This window comes from Geotrypetes seraphini, chromosome 15 (genome assembly GCF_902459505.1).
Source record: "Geotrypetes seraphini chromosome 15, aGeoSer1.1, whole genome shotgun sequence".
Lineage (NCBI taxonomy): Eukaryota > Metazoa > Chordata > Amphibia > Gymnophiona > Dermophiidae > Geotrypetes > Geotrypetes seraphini.
This window is the reverse complement of record NC_047098.1, coordinates 7953337-7975684: the sequence shown is the minus strand read 5'-3', so window position 1 is coordinate 7975684 and position 22348 is coordinate 7953337. Positions and strand designations below refer to the sequence as shown.

Genomic DNA, 22348 nt, shown 5'->3' with positions numbered 1-22348 from the left:
CTTAAAACTTTGGGATAAAATCCAACAAACCGCTGTTGCAGCCGTAAATATGTTGCAGCCGTAAATATGTTTTACAAAAGACGAGTCATTCTCTAAAACCCGCGCATGCAAATGAAATTTGCAGAGAGTTGTGGAGGGTTGCTATATTTGCATGTGATGAGTTGCTGGTTGATAGCGATTGGCACACGTGCAGAATATACCTACATATTTTAAAAAAAGACACCCCCCTCCCCGGAATTATAGGATGGCAGGAGGGATGCCCACTTCCTCTTGCCGCTGGGGTCCCCGATACCCCTGGCAGGAGGGATGCCCACCCCCGCCAGATGTGCTTACCCCCGACACCCCTGTACCTCTCATTCTAAGGCTGGCTGGAGGGATGTCTACTTCCTCTAGCTGGCAGACCTGATCTTCATCCTGGGATGCACCAGGGAGGGGCCTAAGGTTCTGGCCCAGATGCCTAAGGCCCCTGCCATAGGTGGGGCATTAAGCGCCTGGGTCAATCAGGTTTAGCAACCGTTCTTAAAGGCTTGGTGGGTTTTGAGAATGTTCCCCTGAGTACTATCTATGTATTTTTTTTACCTGACTTCTTAACTCCACTCCCCTCTATAGCTGTCACAGTGATGGCTTCTCTAATTGGTCATCTCAGGTCTTGTCATCTCTGATGATTCTTACAAGACTAATATTCAAACACGTGGGCTTCATTCTTATTTGTAATCATCCCTATGGTCAAGATCAAGATCAGAATTCCTTCCTCACTGAAGTAGGAAGGCCAAGGATGTACTTTAGGAATCCAACAGCAATGATTAAGCGCCCTTTATCTCTTGAGGTGGCTTGTGCCAGACTGTAAAATTCACACGTAAAAGAAAAAGGCCAACGTCACAAGTCTGTGATTGTTATATATGAATTGAAACCTTTTTTTTCCCCCCCCATTTTAGCTGACTGCATTTGCCTATAAAGATTATCTATCATTTGGATATGTGAATCTAGGACTAAGAGAAACGGAGCAGATGACCAGTCAATATAACATAAATATGTATGTTCCCACAATGCTCGTCTTCAAAGAGCATATCAAGAAACCTGCTGATGTTGTACAGGTAATTGCGCTTATGCGTGTCTCAGACTTGCTCTCTTGCATTCTGATGGCGTATATAAACCCTTTTCTAATGTCACTTTTGCGTAAATGTGTTTGGCCCAATTTAGGCTGTCTTTTTCAGGGAAATCAGTTCCATTGGCGAATAAATTTAAATATCTAATCTTTCATTTGTGTGTCGCTCATACCTATTCAGGCTCTAGGCGACTTACAGAGGGGGTTATAAAGAGATCAGGAGGGGAACTTAAAAGGAGGCTTTAAGAGAGAGGTAGGGGGAGAAGGGAGCGAGAAAAACTCAGTTATCGGAAGGAGTAATTTGCTTCGTCCAGGCTAAGAAGTAAGTTAGGTTCTTTTCTGATAGAGATGTGTTGGCTCAGCTGTCAAAGAGGAAGGTTTTCAACTTCTTCTGGAATGACGTGTTTTTGGTTTCTTTTCTGATCTCTTCTGCTAGGGTGATTATCAACTCTCAGTTGACCTTTAATGAACAGATCTCAGAAATTTCTAAGAGAGGTTTTTACAGCCTTAGGTTACTGCGCTCCATCAGACATTATTTTGACAAGTCAGTTTTTCATACTTTGATCTCATGCATTTATTTATTTAAATATAACAAGTTATAATACATACAGTATTCTAAAGTAATATGAGTCCACATCAAGGGAGAGAAAGAGGCCATTCTTAAACCTACTTAACCAATAGGAAAAAGAAAAAAGCCTGTAAATTTCTTATTTTAAGTTTGTTTGAACACCCGTCTCTCTAACTATCAGCAATCATTCCAAGGTTCATGCATTTTTAATATCAAAATTGGATTATGGAGGAGGATAGATGGTTTCTATTGGGTTTGTGAGGAAGAGAGCTGAAGAGGGGAGTGAAAGAAGAGGTGATGAAAACTGGAGGAGAGAGAAAGAGGTGCAGAGGAATGAAGTTGGCGGTAGGTATTTTTCTGGCAAGAAATGCACTTGGGGCCCAGTTGTATAAACTCCTAGCGCTCGTCAGTCTTGGGTGTTGTTTATCGAATTGGGATTAGTGGCACCTAATGTGGATTTAAGCGCTGTAGGCGTCCTGAAAGGCAACCCCTATTTATGCAAAACAGGCACCTACACGCCAAACCTACTTTCCGATAGTCACCTTGGACTAGATGCCGACCGCCCAATTAATTTTAATTTAAACCAATTACGAGGTGCTTTTTGCTTGTTATCGGTGCCAATTAAACTTTTTAAATCATTTTAAATTAGGCGCGTTGATCTAGGCGCCTAATTTTAGGCGTCATTTATAGAATCGGGACCTCAGTGGATTCCTGTTCCCTATTTACAGCCCCAAAATACATTGTTTTGTGTTTTGGGGGAGAGGAAATGTATTTCCTCTCTGAAGAGCAGGTCCTGGAGAGATTTTTCAATTCCTAGTTGTAGCTTTTTGATAAATGTTATAAAATATGCAAATATTCCTCCTCCTTTTAAAGACTTAACTGGTTATGGGACAGAATCCTGGGTAGGGAAAAAAATGTTGTTCAGTGGTATTTAAAAAGAAAATTAGCTGTTTAATGTGTCATGCGGAGAAGGCGCAGAGCCAAAGTTCAGCAGGGGTTGCGAATTATAGGACAAACGGCCCCTTCTACAAAGCCGCAGTAAGCACACCGAAGCCCATGGGAATTGAATGGACTTTGGCAGCATCGCTACCGTGGCTTTGTAAAAGGGACCCATCAAGCCCTTAGAATGGGGGGTGTTTTGAACACCAAATTTCTCTCATTGCTGTTCTTGGGCCTTGCTCAAGTTTTATACTTTTGTTTTGTACTCAGGCGAGAGGTATGAAAAAACAGACCATCGATGACTTCATTTCCAACAACAAGTTCTTGCTGGTGGCAAGACTCACTAATCAGAAGCTGTTCCAAGAAGTATGCCCTATACGGAAGTCCCATCGGCAGAGGAAGTAAGACTCCACCGGGTTTTAGTAGCTTATCAGCAGGAGGAAATCTAGATGGATTTAGATCCATCTTTGAAGTGCACCCTGGTCACTTCCACGTATAAGCCTATGGGCTCCTTTTATAAAGCCGCGCTAGGCGGTTTTATCGCACGCACTGGATTAGCGCGCGCTTGCTGGAAATCTACCGCCTGCTCAAAAGGAGGCGATAGTGGCTAGCGCGTGCAGCAAGTTAGCGTGCGCTATTCCGTGCATTAAGGCCCTAGCGCGGCTTGGTAAAAGGAGCCCTATGTGTTCTGTGGGCCCTTCGATGTCCTCGCACTCTTGTTTGGTTTTCTTTTATTTATTATTATTTATTTTTAACGCTTTAATAAGAAAATACACTTCTTGCACAGAAATGAATAAGATATAGGTTTCACAGCAAAAGAAATTAAATTAAAGAAAGTAAAATTATTAACTTAATCAATATTTAAAGTCCCGTATTAGAGAGATCCAAGATTCAAATGAGTGATAATTCAATAAAGAAAAAAGGAAATAACATATCCTATTTAGAGGATAAGCAGTCAACTGTTAGTGATTACAGGAGGATTTTTTTTATTTTAAGTTGATATTGTTACATTTTCCCCCCTCAAGATGTTTCATGGTTAGAAATCCTGACAGCTGGGAGGGTTCAAAGAATATATAATTACAAGACTTATATTTAGAAGACATTTACACGGATATCGTAGATGAAAAATTGCTCCCATTGCAGAAAATGTTTTCTACGTCTCTGGGTTTCTTTTGTCACATCCGGAAACACTTGAATTTTTTGACCCAGAAATTCTTGAAGAATAATTTTAATATCCAATTTTTATCACGTAACAATACTACTGTGTTAAACAGGGTAGCTGGTCTAACTAATTCTTTCAGTGATGTATCCAAAATAGTTGTTAAATCCATCTGTTGTTGCCCCTCTTTATTTTTTATGGGAAGATAATAGATTTTTGAAAAAGGGGGAAACATTAGCCGATCAAACAATCTAAGAATTTTGAATTTTCCCAAAATATCCTCAATCTAAGCTAAAGAAATGTTAAAAAAAAATATTTTCATGATATATTTGATATTTCAGAGGAATTGTTCTCCACAATTTCCATCTTCCTTCTCATGTTCAAATTATCTCTAATCATAGTGGACTGAATCTTATTAACTTCCAAAAGATCATTTTCAGTTTTTTCTACTTTGGTATTTATTACGCTATTATGATTTTTATGTCCTTCTTTTGTTCCTGGAACTTCTGTTCTAAATCTTTAATTTGAGGTGACAAAGTCTGATCCAGAGTCATTACTAAGTCCCATATAGAGTCCATGGTAACGTTAGTGGGTTTAGTAATTATAAAGATACTTGCAGACTTTGATTCCTGCTCAGCTGTCCTGGCACTCTTGTTTGGTTTTCACATTCTGCTGTCTAAAATCTGCAAGTCAGAATGTATTATGTTAGAAGTTTGCTTCACTGATCTCCCCTATCAAGGTGAAAGAGTAAATATAGAAACAATCAAAAAGTATTCCTATAACCTACCTCAAGTCCTATCTGTACCCCTCAATCCCCTTATCCTCTAGGAACCTATCCAAACCTTACAGGGCTTCAAAGAAAGTTTGGATAGGTTCCTAGAGGATAAGGGGATTGAGGGGTACAGATAGGAGTTGAGGTCGGTTATAGGAATAGTCAGGGACCACTGCACAGGTGATGGGCCTTATGGGCCGCCGTGGGAGTGGACCGCTGGGCGGGATGGACCTCTGTCTGACCCAGCGGAGGCAACTTCTTATGTTCTTATGTAATTAAGAAAAATAAACCAAAATATCTTGCTTGGACCGGGGCGTGGGTTGCAGTCAAAGCAGTTGAACTAATTCAAACGCTCTTGGATAAAGATCCAAACTGTATGTTGTATGAAGTGAATTTGAAGGAAAGGTCTAAATATGCCAAACATTGAGGTGCTGAAAGAACAGTAGTATAAAGTTATTCAAAGTTATAGATTGGTATAAGAAAATTGGGGCATTGGAAGGTGTAGTGCTTAAAGCTACATCCTCGGCACCCTGAGGTTGTGGGTTCAAGCACAAGCTGCTCCTTGTGACCCTGGTCAAGTCACTTAATCCCCCCATTGCCCCAGGTTAATTAGGTAGATTGTGAGCCCACCGGGACAGACAGGGAAAAATGCTTGAGTACCTGAATAATCTCATGTAAACTGTTCTGGGAGAACGGTATAGAAAATTGAATGAATAAATAAATAAATAAAATAGTTGGCATCACCAAGACACTGCCTTATCAGGCTATCCTTCCAAAGTCAATAGAGGTTAAGGAAACAGCTGAGGAAAGTCACTTGGAGGCTTAAGTTTACATTAAAAAGTAAAGATCTCTGGCTGAGAATGGGGGGAAATGTTGATTGCTGCACAAACACAGTATGGGAAGATGTCAAGAAGGGAGCTTATATAGATTTGTGAGACCGTCCCTGGAAGTCTTGGCAGCTATTTTCATCACTGACGGAGCATGGGCAGGAGTGAGTAGGATTGCTGGAAAGAATTTGGATTTATGTTCCATTTATTGGGGAGTGGTTTCTCAGCTTCTCTGAAGCTGGTGTTGGCATTTCTCTTTACTGTTGATTGAATTATTGAGCAGAATAGCTGGTTTGAGCCTGTTGCTATAGGTGCCTCTACTTCACCTATATTTGGTGCTCGGGTACTAACTGTAGAGGGTGCTAAACTGATCAGTGAAAAGTCCAGAGTGGATTCCTTCTGCAAACATGCGACTAAAGGGAAATAACACTACTGTCTCTAGAATATCTCGCCTATCTACTGGAAAAGAGTTTACCAGGGTAAACACATAATCTCTTTTTATTGCTGTAGAGGGTTATATAAGATCTGTTTGAGTTCATGCGATGCAGTGTTTGGTGTCTTTTTTTATATTTTTTTTTTGTATACAGTACTCCCCTGCTATTCACTGGGGTTCTGTTCCAGAAACCCCCGCGAATGTTGAAAAACCACGAATATGGTTTTTAGCAGGGGAGACAGGAGAGGGCAGCTCCTGATTGGTGAGGCCCGACTTTAGTACAGGAAGAGGCGGTCAGAGCATACCGCGAGTGATTTCCTCCACTCGCTGGCGCTCTAGCTGCCCTCTCCTGCCTCTCCGGCTGCCTTTTCCTGCCTGGTTATTCGCAGGGGAGCACTGTATTTTTAATGCTTGTTAGATTTCATGCAGTCTAGTCCTTACACTAGCTAGGGACCTTCACGTCTTCAGCCTTAAGCCTGCAACAGAGGGATAAAATAATCACCTCCACCTCTTCATTTTCTTTCCAGATGTGGCTGAAGGTTGCAAAAGGCTGTTGTTTTTTTCTGTCTTGCAGGTACTGTGTGGTCTTACTGACTGGGGAGGGAGACCAATTTGCAAAAGCCTACGATAACTTTTTGTCCTTTGCTCTGGCTAATACTAAGGACACTGTGAGGTTTGTGCACGTGTTCCAGGATCGACAGAGGGAATTCTCTGCTGCTGTACTGGCTGACCTGGAGAAGTACCAAGGAAAGTCTGCTGTAAGTATGAAGGCTTTCAGAAACTCTTACTGCTGGTTTGCTGTCTTGTGCTCTTATTTATTTATACATTCTCTAGACTGCACTAGGTGATTCACAATGCAACATAAAATCGGCTAATAAAATACGTAACAAAATACAGTAAAACCTTGGTTTGCGAGCATGAACCACTTGTAACTTGACTAACAAATGTGAACCGTCTAGAACTCCCTGGGTATGGCGGTATACAAAAATAAAGTTATTATTATTATTATTATAATTTGTCCTGAAAACTTGCTTGTAATCCAAAACACTCGAATATCAAAGCAAATTTCCCCATAAGAAATAATGGAAACTCCACAACCCAAAATCTTTAATACAAAATACTGTATGTACTCGTATTGCAAGACCTTGCTTGTATATCAAGTTAAAATTGAATCACATGTTTTTCTTGTCTTGCATACCAGGTTACTTGCAATCCAAGGTTTTACTGTACTTTAAAAATATGAGTTACTAAGGCCTGTTCAGCCTTTTGAAATTGTTTACATACAGCAAATATATCCCTGCGTGGTGGAGTTGCAGTGCTGTATTCTATGGGTTTTGGGGGTTTTTCTTCTTTTATATGGGTAAACATACTGTGATGATGTTTGCATTTAAGTTTACTGCTTTTGAATCCAACTTGGGATCGGGTAATATGCATCTTGTATAAAGCAATGAGAGCAAGTCTATACACTTCTCCTTCCGTATTCGCGGTTTCAGCATTCGCTGTTTCGATGATTCATGTTTTTTAGCTTGCTGGCTCCTCCCCCCAAATTACATCAGCTTGCATAGAGACATCACTGATTCCCAGCACTTTGTTCATCATGTTTTGCCTCTCCTTCAGAAACAGGCCGGGTCTCCCACCATGTTATTCGCAGCTTCAACATATTCACGATGGTTTTTAATAGAAAACAGCAAATAAAATATACAAAAGTTATTTCTTGTTTTTCAGTATTTGCGGTTCTGTTAATCCCCTATCACAGTGAATACGGAGGGAGAAGTGTAAAGTCTACAAAGGATTGTTCTACATATAGGCGCCCCAGTGCAATGTGGGAAGTGCCAATTCTATTAAGGAATCTGGGGGCCAAGATTATGTTGTGGAATACTACTGTAGTGTAAACTTGCATTGTTCGATTGCCCTAGATCTATGGCTGGAGACTAATGCATGATTGTGCGTATCAATCTGGTTTTAATCCAAATTTCCATGATTTTATATGGTGTAGTACAGGATATACAGACTCTTGATGAAGGTACAGGCTGCCGAAACATGGCCCATGTTGGGTTGAGCCTAAGGAAGTCCCTGATTGGCCATTGCTTTGGCCAATCAGGTGCCTCAGGCCCTTCCCAAGGGAGGAGCCCGAGGCGCCTCAGCCAATCCGTGCCTTAGGCCCCTCCCCTTGAATCACACGATGTAGCGCAGGAGGCCTACAGAACAGGAGGGACTGAGCACCCCTCCTGCTCCCAACTTTTTGAGATGTGGGGAGGGGAGCTGGGGTCCAGGGTTGGTAGCAGGAGGGAGTGGCCATTCCTCCTGCCTTTTTCTTTGTGGGGGGGGGCTGCATTTGTCAGGTTGGAGGGGGACTCTGTTTATTTTTTTCTATTTTTTTTTTTCATTGGCCAGATATTCTGCCTTTGAAAAAAATGAAAAATCCCCAGCAGAAGCCCTGACAGCAGTGACAGGAGGATGCTTCTCCTGTCACTACTGTTAGCGATTGAGTCGGGGAGTTTGCATGCAATAAAGATAGTGAATCGATTGCTGTTTCAAAATCAGCCAACAGCAATTGAATCGCTCTTCTTAGCGAATCTGGGCCTTAGATCAGTAGATCTCCTTCAGGCAGTCTTGCATTGTCGTGGGCTGAGTGAGCTGGAATAAATAAAGTTCTATTCAAAAATCTGGCACTGTATCTATGGCAAATCTAACCTGTTAATTGTATATTATATATGTTTAATCTGTAACTTGGGATAGAAAACGAAAGAAAGAAATAAATAACTGGGCAGACTAGATGGATCAGTTGGCCTTTTTCATCCATCCTCTACTGTGGTATGTTTTGACTTCTTGATTTGTTTGGGCAGGTGGTAATTTTGGAGCGACGCAACTCCGCAGGAAGAGTGGTTTTCAAAACCCTGGCTGACATCTGGAGTGGAAGTGAACAAAACAAGTTTGTTCTCCTGGATTTCCTGGACCAATTAAGAAGGGACCCCAGTTTGCTGTCGTCAGAAATGGTGCTGCAGGAGCTGAACGATGAGCTCGCGCCTGTATGTTTTCCAAGGGGATGAGCCAAAATACCGAGAGGGGGAGGAGGGGTGTGTCCATAGAGAGACAGGGTGAAGCTTAGCACTCATAAGAACATAAGAATTGCCACTGCTGGGTCAGACCAGTGGTCCATCAAGCCCAGCATGCCTGCTCATGCGGCGGCCCCCAGGTCAAAGACCAGTGCTCTAAATGAATCCAGCATATGTTCCAGTTCAGCAGGAACTTGTCTAACTTTGTCTTGAATCCCTGGAGGGTGTTTTCCCCTATAACAGCCTCCGGAAGAGCGTTCTAGTTTTCCACCACTCTCTGGGTGAGGAAGAACTTCCTTATATTTGTATGGAATCTATCCCCTTTTAACTTTAGAAAGTGTCCTCTCGTTCTCTCTGCCTTGGAGAGGGTGAACAATCTATCTTTATCTGCTAAGTCTATTCCCTTCAGTATTTTGAAAGTTTTGATCATGTTCCCTCTGTCTCCTTTTTTTAAGGGAGAAGAGGCCCAGTTTCTCCTCTCTTCTGTCACGTCAGCTTCTTGAATTTTTACAGGTCATAGGCTGCCTCTCCTCTCATGAATAATCCAGACCAGCTTGTGCTGGTGCTGGTTTCCTGTCTTCTGCTTTCCTTTTTCCATGTAGTTCTCACCCTGCCTGTGTTTCCAATGTTTTCCTTACTTTCTTACCAGATCTGCTCCATCACCAAGAACATAAGAATAGCCTTACTGAAGCCCGTTCTCACAGTGACAAATCCAGGTCCCCAGTACCTGGCCAAAACCCAGAGACTAGCAACATTCCATTCAGAATCCTAAAGAATAGCAAAGTTCTGGTATCTCAAAGAGTAACAACATTCCATGCTACCGATCCAGGGCAAGCAGAGGCTTCCCCCATGTCTTAATAACTATGGACTTTTCCTCCAGGAATTTGTCGAAACCTTTCTTAAAACCAGCTACCCTATCCGCTCTTACCACAATCTCTGCCAGTGTGTTCCAGAGCTTAACTATTCTCTGAGTGAAAAAATATATCTTCCTGTTGGTTTTAAATGTATTTACCTATAACTTCATCGAGTGTCCTCTAGTCTTTGTAATTTTGGACGGAGTGAAAAATTGATCCACTTGTACCCATTCTACTCCACTCAGGGTTTTGTAGACTTCAATCATATTTCCCCTCCGCCGTCTCTTTTCCAAGCTGAAGAGCCCTAAGCATTTTAGTCTTTCCTCATACGAGAGGAGTTCCATCCCCTTTATCCTCTTCTTTGAACCTTTTCTAGTGCCGCTATTTCTTTCTTGAAATAAGGAGACCAGAATTGAACGCAATACTCCAGGTGAAGTCGCACCATGGAGCAATGCAGAGGCATTATAATATCTTTAGTCTTGTTAAACATCCCTTTTTTAACAATTCCTGGCATCTTGTTTACTTTTTTGGCCGCCGCCACACATCGTATTGTCTACAGTGACACCCAGATCCCTTTCTTGGGCGTTAACCCCAAAGGTGGACCCTAGCATCCGGTAACTGTGATTTAGATTATTCCCAATATGCATGACTTTGCATTTGTCCACATTAAATTACATACTGACCCTTTTGTGTGTGGAAGACTGTAGTATAGTTCTGTCTCAAGTTCTTTCATTGTTTTTGTTAGGCTAGAGGAAACCTCAGAGAAGGGGTCATGGCTTGATATACTGCCTTTTGGGGTACAACCAAAGCAGTTTGTGTATTACGTATAGGATACTTTTTCTTTCCCAGAGAGCTCACAATCTAAGTTCTGTACCTGGGGCAACAGAGGGTTAAGTGACTTTCTGTGTTACACTGGAACCAGTTTAACATGGTTTTCTTTTATTGACAGGTCTTTTTTCTGCGCTGGATTTACACTGCCTTAGAATATTGGTCAGATTGCTGGGACAGTTTGCTTCATAACAACTGGTGAGCATTATCTTCCTTGGTTTTCTCTTACGTAGTTTAATAAAAACCCAACGTCTTTTAGAATGAGTGCTTGTATTTTTAGCAAAATGCAAATTTTACATTACATTACATGCTTATATTCCGCCTGTACCTTGCAGTTCTAAGCGGATTACATCAGAAAGATAGCTGGACATTTCCAGAAAGAGAAATACAATTAAAGAAGTTGGTCCTAGTACAACAAAAAAGATAGCTGGACTTTTCCAGTAAAGGAATACAATTGAAGGCGTAAGGTCTAAAGCAATTTTGATGAGACGATTCTAAGAGGGGGTGAGAGGGGAAACGGGAGGGATTAGGACGTTTGGGTGAATTTCTTGGATAGTAGGGTCTTGATTTTTTTGCGGAAAGCCTTGAGGTCAGTTGAAGCTGTCAGTAGGTTGGTGATAGTGGGATCCAGTTTAGCTGCATGTGTTGCTAGTAAGTTGTCATACATCTTTTTGCGTTTAGTTCCTTTAAAAGGGGGGTAGGAGAAAGGGGATTGGGTTCTCCTCTGTCTGGTTGAGAGGTTCCTGTTTAGACGGTTGTTTAGGTGGGTGGGTGCCGGTCCGTTTAATGTTTTGAATAACATGCAGTATAGTTTGAATTGGATGCGGGCTTGTATTGGAAGCCAGTGTGAGTCTAGGAAGGCGTTGGTGATGTGGTCAAATTTTCCAAGGGAATAGATCATTCTGAGGGCAGTGTTCTGCACTGTCTGTAATTGTTTTATTAGGTAGGTGGGACAGGAAAAGTAGAGGATATTGCAATAATCCAATAGACTTAGGACTAGGTATTGGACTATGAGTCTGAATTGTTCTTTTTCAAAGAATTTTCTGATTTTGCGAAGGTTGCGCATAGTGAAGAATGCTTTTTGTGTGATTTTGTTAATTTGCACCTGAAGAGTGCAACCTCTGTCTACTGTTACTCCAAGGAGTTTGAGAGTGGGTTGTAAGGGATATTTGGTGGTTTTTATTTCTAGCTCAGTTATAGAAGGGGTTTTGTCCTTTTCAAGCAGTAGAAATTTAGTTTTATCTGGGTTGAGCTTCAGTTTGTGTTCTGTCATCCATTTTTCCACCGCTTCTAGAGTTTTTTCCAGGATGCCTGATTTGGTGGGGTCTTGTGTGTCAAAGGGGAGGAGTATGGTGATATCGTCTGCATAGCTGAATGAAGTTACTTTGAGTTTGTCTAACAGGGTACCGAGGGAGGAAATGTAAAGATTGAAGAGCATGGGTGACAATGGGGAACCTTGGGGTACTCCGCAGGGATTGGTCCAAGACTCCGATATAAGATCCTTTGTTTTTACTCTGTATGTTCTTGTTTTACTAGGGAAAAGAGAATAATTTGATTTTAATTCCTTCCAGAAGACTGAGAGAACTTCTAAATACTTGATTTGGCCTTTTATTTTCTTTTGAGAGATGATCTAAACAAGACTTCATAAGCTGTTCAGTGTCTTGGGTAGATCATTCTGTGATATTGTACATTGCCTGCATCAGAATTTTTCTTTTTTATTCATTTTACAACTTACAATAAGTGAAACAGTATATAACATCAATTTGTACTTAAATACATCACTTAATACCCTATAAAACTCTATTTCAAATCCCATATCCCTCCCCCCTCCATATTCAATAACTTTCATCAAACATAAGAAAACATCTAATAACCTCTCTCTGCCCACATTTTTCTTTTGCATCTGTATGTAAACCCTTTGGTCATGTAGAAAGTTGCTTTAAACTATGAAGACTGCTGGGTGTGCAAAGCAGAAAAAGAAACCCAAACATCAAAAACAATCAGACTATTAAAATGACTGGAATCCTGCAAATGCCAGTGTTTAGGAAAGTGGGCTTTGTCTAATTATATGTTGCACTTTTTCAGGCGAGAAATGATGCCTCTTCTATCCCTGATTTTTTCTGCACTCTTCATCCTCTTTGGCACTGTTATTGTTCAGGCATTTAGGTAAGGAGAATAAAAATGAATGTTGAAATATTAACTTGTTATTGTAGGTCTCTAGCGACCCTGGTTCAAAGCTCTTAAGATGATGTTTTGCATGTTTGCTTTCAGTGACTCAACTGATGAGCGAGAGCCAAATTCTCAAGATAAAGAAGAAACTGCAGAAAAGGATGAAAAGGCCAATGAAACAACCTACACCCGAGAGACACCCAGGTCTGGTATCCTTACTACATGTTTTGTGTTTGATCTGCACCAGACACATCCAGGTCTAATATTCCCCCTCCCGGTTAGAGAATCGTGTTGCTGTCACCTGATTGCGGCAAGGGAATCCCTCTGTCACAATCAGCTGAGCGGCTATGGTAGGGAACTCCCCCCACAAAGTTCCCTGGCAGGAGGGATGCCCACTTCCTCCAGCTGCCACCCTCGAACCCCTCCACCCCGAGGAGTTTCCCGGCAGGAAGGATGCCCAATCCCTCCTGCTGCCACCCCACATACCTGTAAGAAGGAAATTCCTGCCGGAGGTATACTCGCACCCTCTGGCCAGCAGGCCTGCTACTCCAAAATGGTGGGCTTTTCCTTTCCTGGTGCATTCTGGGATGCACTGGGTAGGGAGCCTAAAACTCTGATTGGCTCAGATGCTTAAGGTCCGTCCACATAATCACCCTGTTTTGTAATACATTTTTCCCAGCGTCCTACTAACTTCTTAATGCCATCAGAAAAGAATGTTTTTGATTAAGCGTGATGATATATTGATATTACACGTTGAGTAATGTGAAGAGTTGGTGTCTGTATTATTAAATTAATTGTAATAATATTTTATGAATGATCTAATGATTTGAAGATTAAAGAATAATAATAAGTGTATGTAATAGCTTCTTTTGTATTTAGGTATCTAGTTAGTTACATATATGAATGAGATACACCTTATGAATATTCATTAGGGGTAGTCTGAAGTCTGACTGGTCTGCAGAGCTTTCTGCATCTGACAGTGGCCAATCCAGGTCACAAACCAACTAAAGCAGGGCCAAGATTAAACAATACAACCATTTATTCAAGCCAAACACAGCCAATATCCAATCTTCCCCATATCCTCCCCTCCTCAGCTACAGTTATCACATCCATCTAGAAAAATATAAAAAAAAAACAAGAGAGCATTGTAGTGAGATATTTGTAGGGTTACCAGATTTTCCTCTTGGTAGATACATATTAAATAATTTTTTTATTAGATTGCGCACCTATCCTTCCCTCACTTTCTCCTTTTCTTTCCTAACAGAGTTCCTAAGAAGGGCTTTGTGGAAGTAACTGAGCTCACAGACGTTAACTACACCAGTAACCTGGTTCGTCTCCGGCCTGGACACATTAATGTGGTGCTCATTCTATCCAGCTCTACCAAGGCCAGCTTACTGCATAAGTTTGCTCAGGAGGTCTATACTTTTACAGGGTTCGTACAGCTTTATTCATATTGCCCGATTGATTAAAATTGTTTCATGTAACTTTGAGTCATGCAGGAGGACCTTGGTCTGATTCCTGAATTGGGTTTTTCAATATCTGGGTTGGCCGGAGATGCAACAAAGACAGTCCCTGGGAAAAAGGGGAGGGGGGAGAGGCTTATGGGTGAAAACGATTGCATGATTCTGGAGGAAGCCTGGTGCATGACCCCTAGTTCAGCACTGTGGCTGCAATAATCAAGAGTAGGAGGGTTGGGGTAGGAGAGAGAAAATAAGGATGAAAATCCCAGGGTAGTTGTGAATGAAGGTTCGTGACTTTGGATTAGAGAATGACATGGGGAAAAAATATGTCCCCGTCACTGCCCAGTCCCGGACCACTGTCCCTTCACCGCCCTGTCCCCACCGTCCCCTTCACCGCCTGTCCCCGTAGCATCCACCCTTCCCTCTCACCACCTCACCGCCCTTCAGCGGCCTGAGAATCTCCCTCCCTCCCCCTTACCTTCGCGGCATAAAAAAGGGAGGGAGAGCGCGCAGTCCCTTCCCTCCCTCCTCCGGCCAAATCTATCTCCCTCCCTCCCCCTTACCTTCGCGGCGCTTTAGAAAAGAAACTGAAGCAGGCGAAGCCTGCCTGTGCCGCTCTGCAGTTGCATGTGTTTGGGCAGAAGCTTCGTCTCTAACACAACCGGAAGTTGCGTCAGAGGAGAAACTTCCGCCCACACACACGCGACTGCAGGGCGGCACAGGCAGGCTTTGCCGGCTTTAGTTTCTTTTCTAAAGCACCTTGAAGGTAAGGGGGAGGGAGGGAGATATATTTGGCCGGAGGTAGGGAGGGGGGGCCGCGCGCGATCAGTGATCGCGCGCCTTCCGTCTCTTAACTGCGGGGACAAGGCCATTTACCGCTCCATGGGGCGGTGGATGGCCTTGTCCCCGTGCCTGCAGTGAGCACTTTTTCCCCTCCCCACCGTTTCGGCGGGTTACCCACGGCTACCCGCGGGTAACTGCCACCGTGTCATTCTCTACTTTGGATCTCAGCCCTGGCTCCAATTAAATTGGAAGTATAAACAGAGAAGAGGAAACTGCTGGGTCCAGATTTAAAAAGAAAAAAACAAAACAAAAAGAGGGTGGCATAAAACCCCATATACTATCATGACGGGCTCAGGGACTTAGTTTGGGAGACGAGCAGTGTCCAGGGGTACAGAAGTAGGTTTCACTGCAGCCCTGTCTGGAGACTGGGATAGCGTTTCAGAGATCAGAGCTTGATTTTCAGGACACTGGGAGACAGTTTGCTGCCTCTGGCAGCTGGAATGGATAATCCCAACAATCCCTTATTCATTTTGATCCACAAGATGAAACTCTTTTTTTGGAATTCCACACTTGCTTTTTCTGCCATTCTTAAGTCACGTGTTTAAGATTTGGGGTTTATGCAGTTTTATCTTCTATGTCCCTTGGTTTGTGGTAATGAAAGCCTTTCTTTTCCATGGCCAAAAAAGCTCAGTTGCATAGATATTATGAGGATGCTTGATTAAATATACAAAAACTGGGAGATGTAGAATAATTGAACACTCCTTGGTAACAGCTTGATGCTGACATGGTGTTGCCTTATTCTCTTCCTCATCTTTTTTATTGCTTTGCTAACATTTTTCAGCTTAATGAAAACTCTCTGCTATTTGATGGTGGCAGAAGGCTAAGGGTGCCCAAAGCTCACGCACCATGCATCATCTTTTGTTGCTGCTGGAGTCCTTTCCTGGTTAAGCCTCAGTCTCTTCCTTTTATCCTACAGCTCTTACAGGGGTGGCCCTCAGTTGATGCTCCTGTTATGTGGAGGTAGAGAATTTACCCTCTCTCCTCAGATAAAATGTATATATTGACTCCACATAAGTGGTGAAAAATGTAGTAGCTGATGCTAGATAAGAACCACTTGGCCCTCACATTCCACTGATCTGCTATTTTTCTTAAGTCCAATCAAATCAGTCCAGGCTATGTGGGCTATGCTCTTCAGCCAGCAGATGGAGACAGAGACAAGAGCAGTGAGCCTTCCTTATGAAAGGCATTGTACAGCTGCTTGGTCTTACGTATTTCTGTTACAAAGCAAATGTTGAATAAATTCCTCTCCTAAAAATTTTCATGGAAGGAGGCATCGAGAAACACCCTTCCAAGGGAACCCAGAGGATCCTGTTGTACCATTCACTGCTAGAGATGGACAAATAAATTGCAACCAGAACACAACTGAACAGATTTTATTAGGGCAGGATTCTGGACTGGTCTGGTTGGACTAAAGGAAACAAAGTTAGCAGTATGAACTTATTTTTCCTTCTTTTTTGTCTACCTCGGAACACATGGGATTTAACAAAGCACCTCTTACACTCGATGGGATGGAGAAACTCCTGCTCTAAGCACTCTGGCACCAAAGGCAGTGCCTTCTTTGTTGTGAACATCCAACCTATAGTGCTTGGGAAAAGAATGTGACATTAACCATGTCCAGGAACTTTTAAGATGCTGCTTTATCTCTGGCTGGTTATTCCTGAAGGTCCTCGGAAGGCACCTGAATTTTGAGAATCTATGCTGACATGATTGCTTCCTTAATCCAATGTATAGTAGTAGGTTCATAGTTGCTTCACCTTTCTTTGCATATGCGAAGAGTATGAATAAGTAGTCTGACCTGCAAAGTCATTGGCCACCTCCAAAATAATGCAACAATACCCTATACACTTCCAAAAGATAGAGTAGGCAAAATTCATCTCCACAATCTTCCTTCTGAAATGATGGTAACGTTACCACTTAATCGAGATAGAAAGTTAACATCACTTTTGAAAGAATTACAGGAACTGTGTGAACAGACACCCTTTGGTAAATTCTGGCTGGTCTGAAAGGAGTTGGTAGTGGTGGCCCAGAACAGCAAACTGTAGAAACTTCTAATGTGGTTTCCCAGTTGGAATATGTAGATTCAGTGTAGAAAGGAACTCGCCTACGCCCCGTTGAAATCGCTGATCACATTATCTCCATTTGGAAATTTGGAACCCACAGGGCCAGATTTACTCCCTCCAAACGCAGGGTGGTTTGAATGACATTTGGGATGACAAAGTAGGTGGGGTAATGGCCTGGTTCCCCACTTCTGCTTAGGTAAAGGAAGGAACTTTCTTCTAACATTTGCCCTGGTGACTGCTTCAATGGGAGCAGCATTTGGTGCATCCAATGGAACCTTTATCTGTCCGACACAACAGCCGCTGCAGCTGCATAGATTTTTATCGAGCCACTATCACCACATGTTCCAATTTGCCTATCACTGTGCTGCTCCAACATGAAAAGGAGAGCAGAATGGCTTAGGGGGGACCCGCTCCCACTGCTCATCTTTACAGTAGCAAATGCCCCCCCCTTTTAAAATTAATGTCTGCTTTTTATATCCTTGTTTGTTTTTATTTCATTTGCTAGTCTTTTCTTCAGGATTTATATAAAAAAAGGGGGTGAGGGTGAGAAAATCCTCAAAAATAAACCTTCCAGAGGTCTGCTAGGAATGGGACAGGGACTCCTTCAGATATCCCCCAAGAATGTAGCCCCTGGCAGGACTCTGGATGCCCCTCCAACAAATTTTCAAACTAGATCCAAACTATCTGACCAGACTAGTTCTGTGCTCAATGAAATGCTGTCATTTGCTGGAGATAGAGAATACTGAAGCGCAAGTGACTGCACTCTGCATCTTTTATAAGGCAGAGCTCACATCTCTTAGTCTCTATCTCCATCAGCTGGCTGAGGGACAAAACCCATGCATTCTGTACTAGACTGGAAGTTTTTGCCCTTCCTTTTAATCTAACCTGTGCTAAGGATATTCCCAATTGCTATCTGTAAAAGCTTGATCACATGCAGGGAGATAATACTACATCTCTTTTGCTGTTAGCTAGTGTAGCCATGCTGCCCTTACTGAATGACCTGACACCTCCTCCACTTGCATCTCAGAATATAGCAAAGCTGCATTACCACTCTGCTGAATGAACTTGTCATGTCTTCCTGGGATCTTGACGTGTTTGTACTGCCATTCAGTGAGAGTAGGTTTTCTCAGTTACCCACCTGTGAATTTCTGCTGTTCTGAGCTTATATATTTTTGTTATTAATTTACTTCTGCTCACCTCTTTTGATAATCTGTTGAAGATATCCATCGCTCTCTGTTAAAAAAAACAAAAATCTCGGGTAGCATATATTGGCATGTGAATCCTGTAAAGTTTGCTAGATAGGTTCCAAGAGCTACTAATTCTAATTCTAATTGTGACTTTTCTCTCTAATTTTTTTACAGAAGTAGCTCTCTTCATTTCTCATTCTTGAATATCGAAAAGCACAGGGAGTGGTTGGAATATCTCCTAGAGTTTGCTCAGGATGTAGCTCCTATTGCCTACCAGTATGATAAGCATTTTCTGGAACGCGACTACACAGGCTACGTGTTGGCGTTAAACGGCCATAAAAAATACTTCTGTCTCTTCAAGGCTCAGCCTATGGTGGATGATGAAAAAACTCTAGCTAGTGAGGCGCTGAACTCTCCGCCCTCTGGAGAGAGACTGAGAAAAGTCTCCTTTAGCTCGGACTTTGGACACATCAAAAGGAAACTGAACAAGTTGTCTTTGTGGATGGAGCGTCTTTTAGAGGGCTCCTTACAGAGGTTCTATATCCCCTCTTGGCCAGCACTAGACTGAGAGATCGTACAGAAATGGCAGCTCTATAGCCCTTGCAAGAGCAGAACTGTGAACACTGCTTTCCAGCATTTCACTTCCAAAGGAAATGAGCCGTAGACTGTAGCTTAATGCTCCTGGGGCATATGACTAAGATATTTATATTTCTTTCATTAGGAAAGCATAAACTCTACCCTAGGAGCAAACACTGAGAGCTGGGACTCGCTCAGTGTGCAAAGGAAAAATGCATCGCTCTGGAAAGCTTCTCCGAACATTTCGACACCATCCTCCACGTGCTGCCCTCCGCAAACCCTCATCCATTTCACTGCTGCTGACCCCTCCACATAGCCCTCTTCTCGGGCAGTAAATGTCTTGTCTGCCAGCGGTCACCTTGGTACTTGGGATGAAAGTTCTCCTTGTATGTGCTCAGTTACTGCTATCTTCCCATGTGGTGTCGAGAAATGGTGGCGACATGCGTGTGTGTGGGTATATATTTCAGCTTGCCTCTCAGAAAGCTGAGCCGTGCATGTTTACATGAATTTAATTTGGGGTACACGGTTACGGTATGTTTTGTGTGGGGGGTATTCCATGCAATGCACTGACACTATTGTATTTTGCAGGAGAGAATATTTGTGTGTGAGTATATTTGTGTATATCTTTCTTTCTTTCTAGATATACACACACAAACACATACACATTTTGCATTCACTGTTCTGTGAGCTACAACCCATTCGCAGGGAAAGATCCTGATTTTATGATTTGGGGCTGGAGAGCACAGAACATGCAGTAAAAAATGTTGCAACGTCTCACTATATGTTAACAAATCCCTTCTGTCTGTGTGTCAGTTTTAGTGTGTATATTGTAGAAGCCATAGAAACTCTAGGGTGAAGCTGCTCTGAGTCAGTAGAAGAGTAAAGTGCAATGCTTCCTAGTGAGTCTGAACACTAGTAGAACACTCAGTAGTCCAGCCTTAGTACAAACCAGACATTTTCTTTGTATCAAGGAACTTTATGCTGTAATGATTCTGCTCTGTGAAGTCTGTTATCCACAAAAGTGCTCTGGGTTACGCCACGAACAGGCGTGGAGTTGGTGACATTTTCTAAGGTGCTTCGTTTCTGTTCTGGGTCTAGGTTTAATAATTCCTTTGGCAAAAGCAGCATCTTTTGTTTTTAAAAAGCGTGTCTATTAATTAACAACCTGACAGAGGCCTTTGCGTTAATATAATAAAAAGAGCTTGGTGTGAGGAGGTGTTTAGAAAATGCTTCCCATTAGGAACATAAATTGTTCAGGCTGAAAAATGATAAAAGAAAACAGTAGATAAGCTTGCTTTGTTGCAACACAGAGGTTGTTGCAACATGACCAGCCCAGAGAGTCTCGGGAGCTGTTCCAAAATCAAATACCAAAGTCAGAAGGTCTGGGATAATAATTTAAGCACTTCTGGTGATGGAGTCGGCGGCATAGAGCATATCCGATGGTCATCACTCAGTTTCAGCATGATGAAGTGTTAAAAGTTAACTAAAACCCCAAAGCAAAATATATACATTTCCATAGTCCACTAGTGCTGGTGGTTGTCGGTTTCCCCACTATACAATTTCAGATTTTCTTAAGGGTCTGGAGAAAGGACAGTATGATTTGTATATCACCTTGTAGTGGGGAAAATAGGTCATATTTGGGACTTACATCTCTGTCCCTACAAATTTGGAGCTAACCCCAAATTGATTTTTGTAGCATGTGATTTCAGTCGCACAGGTTTAGCAGGTAGGACTCTGTTTTTTCTATAAAACGGTTCATGCAATATTCTCTCCTAAAGGAGGAGCAAATAATGACGATAAAGCAGAGTGCCAGGGCTACAGGCTTGGTACGTAGAATTGTTATGAAAAGGCATAATACAATCAAAATCAAGAGTTTATATGTTTGTCTTTATGTGGTTATGAAGTGAAAACAATTTCCTTTTTTTTAATCATAGGATGCGACAATTGTTATACTTTGTGTGTAGTTTTGTTAGGTTTTTTTAAGATCATTTTCTAACTGTTCATTGGTCATTTTACGAGATCAGTACATCAGTAAAAGTAATCGAAGAAACTGCAGAGGGCAGTGCAGTTGGATAAAGCATGCCCCGAAACAGAGTGGATTGCTTTGTCTCGGAACAAAACGTGGGCATAATTCAAAGCCGAGCACCTTTCTAATAAAATGGAGGAAAATCTAGCCCAAAATCCCTGCCTGTCTTTTCTGCTGACTCTGGAATGGGCCGTAGCACATACCAGTTGCTGAGTCTGACTTTCCACTAGTATAGTGAGGGCTGGAAGTGTTTCCTCACTTTTGGAGCATTGCTGAGCTCCTGAGCTGTTCACTGGAGCATGTCCTTAGCTGCTGAATTCACCTTTTGTTTGTTTTTTTTTGGCTTTGTGAGCTACCTCAGACCAAGAGATGGCTCGGAAACAAGGCAAATATTTTGCACTTTTGATACTCTTAGGAGAATAATTTATTTGGCAAATTGTGCTTTTATCATTTTTGAACTGTTGTGAAAAAAGAAGCACTGATGTTCATTTCTTTTTAATTATTTTTATTTGTAAGACAATTACAAATTGCATTGAACTAAAATAAACTATTTTAAGACATTGATGTTGGTTGTTTACATATCAAAATGCAGTGCGAGCCCATTTGATAAGTGCGGTAGAGGTGGAGGTGTGTTCATAAGTGCATAGGTATTGGTTGGAGGTTTTGTGTCTCTGTGTGATGTCTGCTGGATAGAACGGAGCTATTCCTTCATTGTACTCATAATAACAAAAGCGCCTGGGTCTGTCCATAGAAGACAGCTATTATTTACTCATGTTCTTGACTTACACAGTGGTATGTTCAGAATTTTCTCCTAAATGTTTCCTCACTGTAGGTGCTTGTATATTACTACCAACTGGGAGGTGTAATCTGACTTCTCCTTGCTGTGGGCCTGCATTATTTCTGGTTGATATTGCATTACATTGGTGTCTTCTATCCCGCCAATACCTTTCAGTTCTAGGAGGTTTACAACAAGAGTTGGCCTGGCCATTTCCAGGGAGAATACACGGTTAATAGATGTAGTATGCGTCGGGATCTGTGGAGGGTTGATCAGGTTTAATTAGATCATTTGATAAATTTCTGCAGTACATGAAAAATTTGGTTGGAATACTGACTCTGAAAAGAAGAGAAAACTGTAGAAATTATGATCTTTTTTTAAAATCTTTATTAATTTTCAAATTTTTTTTTTTTAAATTCTTTATTTATATTTTGAACATATTATCAAGAATAAACTTCTTGTACAGAATATGATTAAGTCAACATAATAAAATAAATAAAAGAAGTAGCATTTATATAACAAAATTACTATTTACTCAATCAAATTTAAAGTCCCAAAATTGAAGATCCAAGATGTTCCTGAGTGAGAAAGCTATTTAAAAGAAAAATTCAAGTTACAAATTAGGCGGTCAGATGAGAACGGACCAAGAGTAAATTTATGCATTGAGATTTTCTTTATCCCCTTCAAGGCGCCTCCTGGAGAGAAATCCTG

The 22348-nt window shown here is 41.8% G+C and overlaps 1 protein-coding gene across 5 annotated transcripts in view; it reads left to right on the top strand.

Annotated features, from left to right (window-relative positions):
- DNAJC16 (DnaJ heat shock protein family (Hsp40) member C16) overlaps positions 1 to 21426 on the top strand; it is a 34206-nt gene extending 12780 nt beyond the window's left edge. For all 5 annotated transcript variants that reach the window (XM_033922118.1, XM_033922117.1, XM_033922115.1 and 2 more), the window contains exons 8-16: positions 936 to 1094; positions 2883 to 3013; positions 6378 to 6561; positions 8650 to 8832; positions 10663 to 10739; positions 12627 to 12707; positions 12813 to 12914; positions 13975 to 14142; positions 18435 to 21426. In XM_033922118.1, the coding sequence (XP_033778009.1) occupies positions 936 to 1094; positions 2883 to 3013; positions 6378 to 6561; positions 8650 to 8832; positions 10663 to 10739; positions 12627 to 12707; positions 12813 to 12914; positions 13975 to 14142; positions 18435 to 18828 (1479 nt within the window). In that variant the 3' untranslated portion in view covers positions 18829 to 21426. The remainder of the gene's footprint in view (positions 1 to 935; positions 1095 to 2882; positions 3014 to 6377; positions 6562 to 8649; positions 8833 to 10662; positions 10740 to 12626; positions 12708 to 12812; positions 12915 to 13974; positions 14143 to 18434) is intronic.
- Positions 21427 to 22348: the final 922 nt, after the last annotated feature.